The sequence below is a fragment of the Toxotes jaculatrix genome, chromosome 3 (assembly GCF_017976425.1).
Source record: "Toxotes jaculatrix isolate fToxJac2 chromosome 3, fToxJac2.pri, whole genome shotgun sequence".
NCBI classification, from domain to species: domain Eukaryota; kingdom Metazoa; phylum Chordata; class Actinopteri; family Toxotidae; genus Toxotes; species Toxotes jaculatrix.
Genome location: NC_054396.1, coordinates 29,144,697 through 29,157,631, shown reverse-complemented (window position 1 = coordinate 29,157,631; position 12,935 = coordinate 29,144,697). Strand labels below are relative to the sequence as shown.

General features: G+C 43.8%; 1 protein-coding gene across 5 annotated transcripts in view; it reads right to left on the bottom strand.

Moving 5' to 3' along the window:
• LOC121179848 (butyrophilin-like protein 1) overlaps positions 1–12,935 on the bottom strand; it is a 74,342-nt gene that overhangs the window by 49,909 nt on the left and 11,498 nt on the right. For 3 of the 5 annotated variants that reach the window (XM_041034921.1, XM_041034922.1, XM_041034923.1), the window contains exons 1-4: positions 11,737–11,909; positions 9,485–9,787; positions 6,572–6,850; positions 4,454–4,525 (exon numbers count right to left, since the gene is read on the bottom strand). In XM_041034921.1, coding sequence (XP_040890855.1) covers positions 4,454–4,525; positions 6,572–6,850; positions 9,485–9,787; positions 11,737–11,806 — 724 coding nt within the window. In that variant the 5' untranslated portion in view covers positions 11,807–11,909. Of the gene's footprint in view, positions 1–4,453; positions 4,526–6,571; positions 6,851–9,484; positions 9,788–11,736; positions 11,910–12,935 lie in introns of those variants that run through there. The other 2 variants (XM_041034924.1, XM_041034920.1) reach the window with 2 other exon arrangements.

The window sequence follows — 12,935 nt, the reverse complement described above, 5'->3', positions numbered from 1 at the left end:
TCTTTAAGGGGGGTACCTGCATATGATGGTCGACCTGCAGGAAGAGAAACAATATGATATTCAAAAAAATCCCAAATGACTTGTGTGCTGTTTTTAAAGGTTAAAAATAAAATTTCACGAGTTAAAAGTGTTAAAAAGTATAAAAACGTAGAAGATGTATTTTTTCTTTAGTTCATTGAAATTCTATCAGAGTGAGCGTTCTGAATTTTTCTTGGGTTTTTGGAAACGGTGAGCGCTCTTTCTGTTAATATTCTAATTCCCATCTTTGCCGCTCCGCTCCGCTCATTGACTGTATAAGACATGGACGTAGCACCCGTGACGTCACCCATTGGTTTCGGGGAGTCGGTTTTGTGACCAAATCATGGGCATTTGAGCTGCGCCATCTTTGATTTTAATGGGAGTGTACTTTCCATATTTGGCGAAGAGGCGGTTACTCTACGGGTCAGCGGGCCGAGAACCCAGCCACTTAGCTCGGAGCAACCGAGCTAGCCTAAGGCTAATCAGCTAGGCTAACAAGCTAAGCGGCAGCTACATGCAGCTACATCCACCACGCTACAATCCCCGAGTCCGACCCCGTGTAACCGCGACACACAGCATACAACAGAGATCATAATGTTGCTGCTGTGTTTTAAACATGACTGTTTCAGATAGAGAGGTTTTAGATGGAGCTGCAGGGTTTGGTGGAGTTGTGGGGGGAAATTTATTTCTAGCCTGTTATTTAACTGTGAAACAATCATTATTATTTCATATTAATAAAATATATTAAAAAGTTAAAAACATTATTGTTGTTATTATTATTGTTGTTGTTGTTATTATTGTTGTCATTATTATTAATGATAACAATAAAATAATGATGATAATAATATATTAAAATGTTTAATATTTAATATTTACCGGTTTTCACCGTTGCCTCCACCCACTATCCACTTACAGTTACAGCAGCCGCTTACTGACGGAGCTGCTCTGTCCATGCAATGTCGGACTTTTTAAACAGAAAAATGAGACGAAATAAAATTGTAACCTGTTATTCCCGCAATAAACGGACTCTGAGAGCACGGAACACACCGCAGCAGCGTTCCTAACACTATCCGCTCCGGTCCTCTATCTGTATCAGCAGCGACCATAAATCGGCAATTAAGTCATAAGCCAGCGGCAAAATGTGCCGGTATTAATTAGTGCAAACAGTCTGGTAAAATGGTGAGAAATTTACTTACCGAAAAAACTGCAACACAAACTCCTTAGACGGTCGGTTAGTACAGTCTACACTACAACAAGCCATACTGTCACAAAAACCTATCCGAACATTGGCAAACAAACACGGACACTACAGCCCCTGTCAAGCGCTGGAGGCAGCCGGAGGCCTCTGGATGTAGTCGCCTAGCCCAGCCGATGCTTTAGCAAAGAGCTAACTGCCAGTGCCTGTCTATGGAGCTGTCACTCAACGTAACCACGCCCCAATTTATTAAGCCTAAATAACACTAAAACGGTTGTGGTACAAAAAAAATTCACCCCCCTCACAGTGTTCACGGAGGTGGAAACTATCAATAGAGACCAAAAACAAAAAATGTACCAGGCTGTAAATATGTTTTTTAGGCTGTAAAGTTGGCTATTTTAACATGAGGGTCAATGGAGAATTGCCCACTTCTGGAGCCAGCCCCCAGCGGCAGCCGAGGAACTGCAGCTTTTTGAACGCAGAAGTGATCCTCACTGCTGATACCTACAACTCCCCCCTTGGTTTCGTGGAGTCGTTTTTGTGACCAAACCATGGGCATTTGAGCTGCGCCATCTTGAATTTTAGTGGGAGTGTACTTTCCATATTTGGTGAAGAGGCGGTTACTCTATGGGTCAGCCGGCCGAGAACCCGGCCACTTAGCTCAGAGCAACCGAGCTAGCCTAAGGCTAATCAGCAAGGCTAACAAGCTAAGCGCCAGCTACACGCAGCTACATCCATTACACCAGCGGTTTTCAAAGTGTGAGGCGCGCCTCCCCTGGGGGGCGCCAGAGGGATTTAGGGGGAGGCGCGGCGAGAGAAAAAATAAACCTGAAAAGACAGAAAAAGAGTGTAAACATCGAGGGGCAAAATGGGGTCTGGGGCGTGCAGAAAATGGAGGAAGTATGACCCTGATTATTTAAAGTTTGGCTTTTCGTGTATTGGTCCTGACGATGCTCCGCTGCTACAGTGACATCTGCAAAGAGGTGCTAGCTAACGACAGTATGCGATCATGTAAACTCCGGCATCATATTGAAACCAAGCACCAAAGTTTAACGACCAAGCAGCGGGAGTTTTTTGATCGGAAACTTAATGAATTGCGGTCACAGAAGAAAGTCATCGAAGCGTTTGGCACTGTGACTACGGAGGCAACCGAAGCATCGTACCGCGTAGCGTTACGCATTGCGAAGGCGGGGAAAGCCCACAACATTGGTGAGACATTGCTCTTCCCTGCTGCTAAAGATATGTTCGGCACTAATGGGCGAAGCTACTACAGGTGTTAAAATGTGTTTTAAAAATGTGTTAAAAACACACAGATGTTAAAAGGTGGGGTGGGGGGGGGGGCGGCATGCTTTTGAGTTCTCTCAGGGGAGGCTCACTATCCCACACTTTGAAAACCCCTGCATTACACGACAGTCCCCAAGTCCGACCCGACTAGCTCGACCCCGTGTAACCGCGACACACAGCATACAACAGAGATCATGATGTTGCTGCTGTGTTTTAAACATGACTGTTTCAGATAGAGAGGTTTTAGGTGGAGCTGCAGGGTTTGGTGGAGTTGTGGATGGAAATGTATTTCTTGCCTGTTATTTAACTGTGAAACAATCATTATTTCATATTAATAAAATATATTAAAAAGTTAAAACATTATTATTATTGTTATTGTTGTCATTATTATTAATGATATTTACTGAGTGAACGATAAAAAATAATGATGATAATAATATATTAAAATGTTTAATATTTAATATTTACCGGCTTTCGCCGCTGCCTCCATCCACTATCCACTTACAGTTACAGCAGCACACAAACAACGGCAGCCGCTTACTGACGGAGCTGCTCTGTCCATACAATGTCGGACTTTTTAAACAGAAAAATGAGACAAAATAAAGTTGTAGCCTCGTATTGCTGCAATAAACAGACTCTGAGAGCACGAAACACACCGCAACGGCATTCCTAACATTAGCTGCTCCGGTCCTCGGAGCAGCTAATCGGCAATTAAGTCATAAGCCAGCGGCAAAATATGCTAATACATGCTAATTAGTGCAAACATCCAGGTAAAATAGTGAGAAATTTATTTACCGAAAAAACTGCAACAAAGACTCCTTCGACGGTCGGTTAGTACAGTCTACATTACAACAAGCCATACTGTCACAAAAACCTATCCGAACATTGGCAAACAAACACGGACACTGCAGCCCCCTGTCAACCGCTGGAGGTAGCCGGGGGCCTCTGGATGTAGCCGCCTAGCCCAGCCGATGCTTTAGCAAAGAGCTAACTGCCAGTGCCTGTCTATGGAGCTGTCACTCAACGTAACCACGCCCCAATTTATTAAGCCTAAATAACACTAAAACGGTTGTGGTACAAAAAAATTCACCCCCTCACAGTGTTCACGGAGGTGGAAACTATCAATAGAGACCAAAAACAAAAAATTGTACCAGGCTGTAAATTTGGCTATTTTAACATGGGGCTCAATGGAGAATTGCTCACTTCTGGAGCCAGCCCCGAGCGGCAGCCGAGGAACTGCAGCTTTTTGAACGCGGAAGTGATCCTCACTGCTGAAACCTACAACTCCCCCCTTGTTTCCGCTCCTTCAGTCAGTGAGCTCGGTCAGTAACACAGAGATGGGCTCGTAAAGCTGGTTAATGTGGCTGCACACGCTTCAGCCTGGGAACAGTCTGTTAGTATTCTGTGTGCACTTTTCAAACTGCTGTGTTTATTGTGTTGTGTTGTTAGCATTCTGTGTTAGCAGCTACGATATGCTAGCTATAACAAGCTAACTTACGCATTACTTAGTGCCGTTTGTTTGCTAGCCGCACTACATTTTGCGTAGTTTACTGTTTAAGATATTCTGCAAATGCTGATTTGTGTTGTTTTTCTGTTGTATTTTAGTTTTACATGAATGAAAGTGTGTTTGTGACTGTGAGTAAAACAAGAAAAGTCACGTCTCTCATCCTTTATTACAGAACATACGTTATCAGTCTGTCTAAGCTCGTGAGGGTGCGCGCGGTGAGGACAGTACAGCTCGATCTGACCCTGAGTGTAAATACAAACAGAACACTGCACGTCTGAGAAGATAAACACAACTGACAACACTCTGAACATCAGACAGATACAAACAATCTGTTGTTTTCTTCTTTGTTCATTATGAACATGTTGAAACTAAACATTATTTAAACTTACCTTTATTAGAATTTTGTGCGCTGCGCTTTTTCCAACGTTGATATACAACACCACCAACACCACCACCAACAACAGCACCACTCAAAAGAGTCCCGAGAGCTGAAGTGGAATAAATCCATCCAGTGGGAGTCTCTGAAACAGATGACAGAAAGTTAATGTGACACTCAGAGTTTAACTGCAGATCATGTTCAGCAGACTGGACATCACAGCCTTCACAAAGAAAACAACTAAACGTGTGCATGCTCCTATGATCTAAAACTATCAGCAGATGAAAACAGCACTGGGATGAATGTGAGCAGGCACAGTGACGTTAGCATCCATCTCATGGCCACTTTCCTCCTGCTGGGCTGCACAGCTGAGAGCTGGCTTCTGGTTCTGCTCTCAGTAGTGAGGAGGCTGATGTTGCAGCATCCTCCTCTTTCTGAGACGTGTTGTTGATCAGGAGGAAGATGTTTGAATCTCTGTCCTGCCTCCTCTACTTTAGGCTGTTTCCATCTGACTTGTGCTTTACTCCTGCTGTGTCTGACATCTGAAAACCTGTGTGACAATCTGTCTATAGCCAAGGTTTTCTACAGCCTGAGCCCAGGCTCTGATGGACTCTGGATCACAACAAGCACTGCTGCCACTGTTGGACAGGAACTAAGTACAATTACTCAGCTACTGTACTTCAGTAGAGTTTGGAGCTACTTGTACTTGATGTGAGTATTTCCACATTATGCTGCTCAGCACCTCTACTTCACTAACACTGTACTTTTTACTCCACTACATTCATCACACAGATATAGTTACTAGTTACTTTGATCTTAAAAACAAAACAAGATCAGTTTGTAAAATATTCTTTTAGTCCTTCAGTAAAAGATCTGAGTTCTTCTTCCACCACTGACGACTGCTCAGCAATATTCACATCATTCTGTGCTTCTTGGTGGTTGGTCGGCTCTACAGCTACTGGGCCACATTCAGAGCAGAGAGATCCACAGTCTGAATGATGCAGCATGAGACTCAGGAAGCTCCAGCTCTTCAAGCTAAATCCACTTTGAACTCATTAATAAAAGTCAATGAAGCTTCAGTGTTTCAGGACCTATTTTCACATTGTGTTCCAGTGAATGTGTGAAGTGGTGAACATTTGTTAACTCCTGCTTTCAGCTTCAGACAGAGGAGGAGGATCTGTGAGCAGATTCAGAAATCACAACGTGGACAGTTTCACTCTTGTTTTCATTTCCATTTTCACTTCAAGTCAAAAGCTCATGTTGGATTTGAAGGAAGTTCTGCTTGGAATCAAGCAAAGCAACACTCTGCTGCAGTGAATGAAGCAACATGTCTGTCAGACAGGAGCCTCACTGCAATGCAGAGGCTGAACACGACATGAAGCAATTATTAAGTCAACCTTTGTCATTAAACACTGAACTTTCACTGTTTCTATGTCAGTTGATGGAGTCACATTATTAACAGTCTCTCTTATTGTACATATTCAGAGTCAGGTCACAGTTTGCACTTTGACTTAAGTTTGTAATGAAGAAATAAAAGAATAAAAACATCAGTGAGTAAAATCTGATCTACATCTTTGTGTCTTTCTATTGTTTGTTATGTGACTGATGTTTGACTCTGCTGCTGTAAAACTGTAATTACCCAATGAGATGAATAAAGCACTGTCTCTCTATCTAATCTATCTATTACAGCTGATCAGAGCCTCAGTGAGTCTCAGTATATTGTGCTGATGAAGTTGTTGAGTTCATTCTTCAATCTCAAGCTTTTTTCTTTTCACCTGTGGAACAAAGACGTCACTGATTCTGATGGTTTCAGTCTCTAAATCGGCCTCGTGTGGTGTTTTCATGTCTGTCCTCAGGATCAGGTCACACCTGCTATTTCTACACCTGTAACTGTGTGTGTGTGTGTGTGTGTGTGATCAGTCTGATCTCAGAGTTCACTACAAACTCCAGTTCTTTCTGTTGTTTCCCTCCTCATCCTCTCATTCTTCCTCTTCTCTCAGTAGATTAATGAAGTGGAGTCTCAGAGCCTCAGAACAAATCTGACTCAGTCTGAAACATTAAAAACTTACACACACGTCTTCATCCCAGTTTGTTTTGTGTTCACTCTCAACAAATGCTCAAGTTTTTGAAAACTAACAACAAATAAAAGAAAATTGCTTGAATGTAATAACTGAAATATGAACAAACTCACCAGGAACAGACACAAATGTATCAGAATCAATCTGATGGCTGATTTCCTTCTGTGTGGCTACACAGCGATAGTTGTCGGCCTTGGTCACAGTAGTTTGGAGGATAATGTCGTATCTGCCTCTTCTTTCAGAGACCTGTGGTTCTTCAGCAGGAAGGATGTTTCCAGCTCTGTCCGTCCACTGTACAGAAGGTTTGGGAAAAGCACCAAGAACCTCACACAGCAGCAGAGTCCCGCCATTTGTTTCACCAAGTATCCTGATGTTTGGTTCTGGAGCTGAACCTGTGAACATCAACAATAACTTATGAAGAACGTTTCCAGGGTCAGACGTGTAACACCAGGATCTTTTTGTTCCTCTGCTCGTATCTGTGGATTACAGTGTGTTTAAGAGGAAAACTCATGAACTCGTATATTCAATTCTGGGTGAAGTACATATAACATGACCTGTAGTGGCCTAATGTACTTTCTTTACTGTACTTTGTGAAGACACCTGTTATGTCTCCGGTGTCTCCGAGCACAACTTATCTCTATTTTTTGACCTTCAGATTATTTTGTCTCCCTGCCATCCTTGCCATCCTGGTATGTGAGAAACAGGCATAAGTACTCTTGTAACTTGTAACCTGGGGTCAGACCTCTGTAGCATGATATGCTGCGTGAGCTCTGTCCTTTCTGCAGAAATTGATTACTCTGTAAACCTTATTTTATAATAAAACATCAAAAGGCAATAACTGTCTAAAGAATTCTATTTCACTTCTCATCAGGAGGAAAGTATTTTTCCACCACAAAAGGCTCTTTGTTTGAAGCATACTGAAGCTTTTAGGTGAGGGACGCCCCCCCTCTGCCGTCCCTCACCTCTCTGCAGCTCCCCTTCCTGCCCTCCCTCCCCCACCACCCACCAACACTTATCCTGGCACTGCAGCACCCACCTCACCCCTTCCCCCCTCCAGCCCCCCTGACTCACAATCACTCCGGATCAGCGAGGGAGAAGTGACCCGGTTGCTCCAGAGGCAGAAAACCAGGAAAGCTCCGGGCCCAGACGGAGTGTCCCCCTCCTGTCTGCGGGCCTGTGCAGATCAACTGGCTCCCATCTTCACCCAGCTCTTCAACAGATCCCTGGAGCTGGGTGAAGTCCCCTCCTGCTTCAAGCGTTCCACCATCATCCCAGTCCCCAAGAAATCCTCCATCTGAGGACTGAATGACTACAGACCCGTTGCACTGACATCTGTAGTTATGAAGACCTTTGAACGCCTGGTGCTGACCCACCTGAAGTCCCTCACGAGTGACCTGCTGGACCCCCTGCAGTTTGCCTATCGGGCAAACAGGTCAGTGGACGATGCAGTTAACATCGGATTGCACTACATCCTGCAGCACCTGGATTGTCCTGGGACTTATGCACGGATCCTCTTTGTGGACTTCAGCTCGGCGTTCAACACCATCATCCCCCACACCCTCTGCTCCAAACTGTCCCAGCTCACTGTGCCACCTGCCCTCTGTAAGTGGATCTACAGCTTCCTGACTGACAGAAGCCAGCAGGTGAGGCTGGGGCGGTTCACCTCAGACACTCTGACCACCAACACCAGCGCCCCCCAGGGATGTGTCCTCTCTCCACTTCTCTTCTCCCTCTACACAAATGACTGCACCTCCACAGACCCTTCTGTGAAGCTCCTGAAGTTTGCAGACGACACCACTGTCATTGGTCTCATCCAGAATGATGATGAGTCTGCATACCGACGGCAAGTGGATCAGCTGGTGCTCTGGTGCAGTCAGAACAACCTTGAGCTGAACACCCTCAAGACGGTGGAGATGATAGTGGACTTTAGGAGACATCCCCCTGCTCTGCCCCCCCTCACAGTACTAAACAGCCCCGTCTCCATTGTGGAGAGCTTCAGATTCTTGGGCACGACCATCTCACAGGATCTGAAGTGGGAGCAGAACACCAGCTCCATCCTCAAGAAGGCCCAGCAGAGGATGTACTTCCTGCGGCTCTTGAGGAAATACGGACTCCCCCAAGAGCTGCTGCTGCAGTTCTACACAGCAGTCATTGAGTCCGTCCTGTGCACCTCCATCACTGTGTGGTTCGGAGCTGCCACTAAGCAGGACAAGACCAGACTGCAGCGCACTGTGAGGACTGCTGAGCGTATCATTGGTGTCCCCCTGCCCTCTATCCAGGACTTGTACTCCTCCAGGACGCGAAAGAGGGCAGGGAACATCATGATGGACTCCTTTCACCCTGCACACAGACTGTTTGAACTGCTCCCATCAGGGAGACGCCTCAGAGCCCTCCAGACCAAAACAAGCAGGCACCGGAACAGCTTCTTCCCCACAGCAGTCACTCTACTGAACAGTACAGCTAAAAGATAACACTATTGCATACTTCATTTCATTTTTTTTTTTTTTTTTTTATTCTTTTTTTTTTTTTATTCTTATATTTATTCTATTTTATTTATCTTCCAACACCTTCAATCCACTCACTACTGGACTGGTACGCATTTCATGTACATTACATATTTGTATATTTGTATATTTGAAAATATTTTTATATTTTATATACTAGAGAGACAACAACTGCCGGCAAAAAATTCCTTGTATGTGTTTGCGTACTTGGCGATTAAACCTGATTCTGATTCTGATTCTGATTTTACAGTCAAAGAGTCAGAGGACATGAAATGTGAGTGGACACAGTCACATTTCATCTATTATGAACTGCTGAAAGTTCACTGAGCAGAACCACATCATCTGCAACGTCTCACAAACATCAAGCTTGTTTGATACAGAGGGAATCAGTCCAGATGTAACTACAGCTGTGTGGAGACGAGGCCCTGCCACATGTGTGTTCTGACTATTTGACCAAAGTCCATGTGGGACTCTTAAACCAGTCTCATCAGTAAATAATCAGAGTTTAATGAAAGCACTCACCAACAAGAAGCTCAATGTGGAAGGTTTGACTTTGAAGTTCACAGGTGTAGTTTCCTGTGTCAGCCACCTTCGTATCTCTGATGGTTATGGAGGCGTCACCATGACTCAGTTCTTCTTCAAAATGTGAGACACGACGTCTGAACTGCGGATCTTGACCTGATAGAGGACTACCCTCATACAGGAACACCTCCTTCTGACCATCTTTCTTCCACTCAAAGCGTTTTCCCACAATGCTCTGTCTGGTGCTGAGGGAACAGGGTAAAGTTACATCACTTCCTTCCATCACTGTGATGATCTTCGGCCCTGGAAGATAAAAACATGTAAATCAGTTTGTTTATATGCAGAGTGATGAAGTTGAGACAGACGTGTGGACGTCTGTTGTTATAACAACATTTCAACTTATGATATAATAAAAATCTTTTCTTGTTTCTCGGCCTCGTCGACCACATTGTCCTCAGCAAACTCTTTGTACTGTCAGACTGTAAATCTGCACCTGTTTATATTCTACTGTTTATAGAAATATTTATAAGATTTTATCTGGAGTTTTTCTCTCCTGTGTTTCTTTCTTCTAGTTCTTACTATTCACATTAGTCTTTCAGCACAACCTCAGGGACAAAGCACTCATTAATAATGAATAATGTCTGAGTCTTTGTCCCAAATGATGATGAGCATCAAACTCATACTAGGTCTCTCCACCCTGCTCACTGTTTTTATTCTGTTTGGAACCTGCTTGAAGAAACATGAGCGACACAAAGAAAGAGAAAGAAAGAAGAATTTTCAGAGCGCTCCAGATCAACCAGGAAAACACAACTAAACACACTGAGACTTCACTTCATTAATCAGCTTCATTTACTGAGTCTGATCAATAAAAAGACAATAAGTACAAAGTGAACAGGCCAAGGACTGAGCCTGAGCTGGAGACGACCCCGAGGAGTCTGACTCATCTGGAGCACAGGACGGGCTCACATCATGAACCGCAGAGGATCCACAAGAGACCAGGAAGGGTGGAGGAGAGGAGGAGAGGAGAGGAGGGAAGGAGGCAGCCGCCAATCAATAACAGTCAGCAAGCAAACTGTCAGTCAGTCTCAGGCAGCGGACATTTATATGTCATCAGAAACATCAGCGTCCAAAGCTCAGACATGTTTTACAGCAAATAATCAGCTTCGACATGAAGAAGAGTTTCTCGGAATGAACGTTTCATTTCTCTGAGCAGGAAGGAAACGACGCCCTGAGGAGGAGCAACATACTGCGCACTTCTATTATACAGCTGTACCGGATCAAACAGACGCTGTGATTAAAACCATCATCTGCTGCTGTGGAGCCTCATGGTTCAGTATCGATCTGTGCTGATCATTAGGATTCATATTACATCAAACCCTGTTGATGAAGGATTCATCCTGTCAAACAGAAAACTCTTCAGTCTGAGTCTCAGTCTGAGTCTTTAGTTTTCTCACCGTCTCCAGCAGCAAACGTTGTTCCAGACCAAGTCAGGACCCAGAGACACACGAGTGGAAGAAGCTCCATAGCTGTCGGTGTCACCTGAACGTTAAACAGCACTAACGGACACTAACGGCTCCAAACTGCGTCACTGACTCAACCGACACTTTCGCTTTCTGAGTTCCCGGGACGCACCCTTCACAATAAGAGCGTCTTTTTTTTCCTAATACAGTGACAGCAGAACAAAGACTGAACAAAGTACATGTGGAAACACCACACCTGCTGAGCAGAGCTTTACCTAAGGTTCTACCTATAGATCAATGTCAACAGAAAAATATTAATTTCGCAGCAGTCCATATTTGTGTTGGTGGTTATGAAGCTCTTCAGTCTATAATACCTGATGAGTATAACTGAATAATTATTATCATGCTCTCACTGAGTGGTGCAGCACATCATTTTGTTTAACGACCCACAGTGACAATAAACATGTTGTTCTGTCCATGCACAGCTTCCCTGAGGGAAAAGACCTGATCAAAGACATGAACAGATCAGAGTTCAGTTCTTTAAGTTGTGAAACTGGAGGCAGAAAAAAGTTGTGCTGTAATTAGCAATAAGACGCAGTAACTGACATTTGTTAAAGCATAAATACTGTTTGTAGATTATGAATTACTCTGATGACTGAATAAAATAAAGATCATTTTTCATTTGAGTCTTTGATCATCTTTTTATTTTTAGGAAGTCACACCCAGAGCTGTCTGTCTCACTGTCTGAGCCTGAGCGGGAGACGACTGAGTCTGAGTCTTTAGTTTTCTCACCGTCTCCAGCAGCAAACGTTGTTCCAGACCGAGTCAGGACCCAGAGACACACGAGTGGAAGAAGCTCCATAGCTGTCGGTGTCACCTGAACGTTAAACAGCACTAACGGACACTAACGGCTCCAAACTGCGTCACTGACTCAACCGACACTTTCGCTTTCTCAGCTTCCGGGACGGGCCCTTCACAATAAGAGCAATACACAATAAGTTCTTTTGTTAGAGGTGAAGACACTGACCATGAACCACAATTGTCCTCTGTTCCAATCCAGCTGCTGATCTTTGTTTCATCTCTCCCCAAAAAAGGATTTTTAAAGGAGGGTAACAGCTTGCTACACTAACCAGAATGAAAGAATTCATCTGTGCTGAGTTAATATACAGCTGTAACTGCTGTTCATAAGACATTAGTACAGTACAGTTAAGTGTGTGTGTGCAGGTGCTGCATGAGGACCTTAGAATCTGGACTGTACAGTGGAATCAATTTTGTTTCTTCTGTCAAAGGTTAAACAAACAAACATCCAGAACCAAATAACAATATATTTTTCATGTTTTAGTCAAACACTCGCATAGAAATGATGAAGCACAGCCTGAAATGACAGAACACCCTGTAAGTACATCATCAGTTAACATGTAATATATGTTTGCCATAGTTGTAATTATGCTTTATGCTTTTCTAAGATTGTGAAAGTTTTCTTCTCTCCTCAGGTGACTGTTCTAATCCCTCAGAGTGAATCCACAGCAAACAGGCACCTCCTGTGTGTTTAGTACGTCCAACATCCTGCAGATGAGACAGAGGGAGAAGATGAGGAAGAGACATCAGTGGCCTTCAGAGACCATGAGGAGTCTGTGGCAGAGGTCAGAGCAGGAGGGAAGACGAGGTGATTGATGTTCTTTAAGTCCAGCTCGTATGAAACCCAAGAAATTAATATGAAAAAAAAAATCATATTATTACAATAATAAAATAAAAAAAAATATTACATATTTTTCTCATGTATCGTCATATAACAGGGGGCTGCCACAGCTGCAGATGTAACACACCTGAAAGATGTTGGACTTTGAATAACAGTAAACTGCACGAAATTGTGTTGTAATGTTTGTGAGCTTATTGATTTCCCCTCACCAACACAATCCCACAGTCGTCAGACTCAGGATGAGCATGCGTGATGATACTGAGCTTAACATGGACTCACACTGTTGGATTAC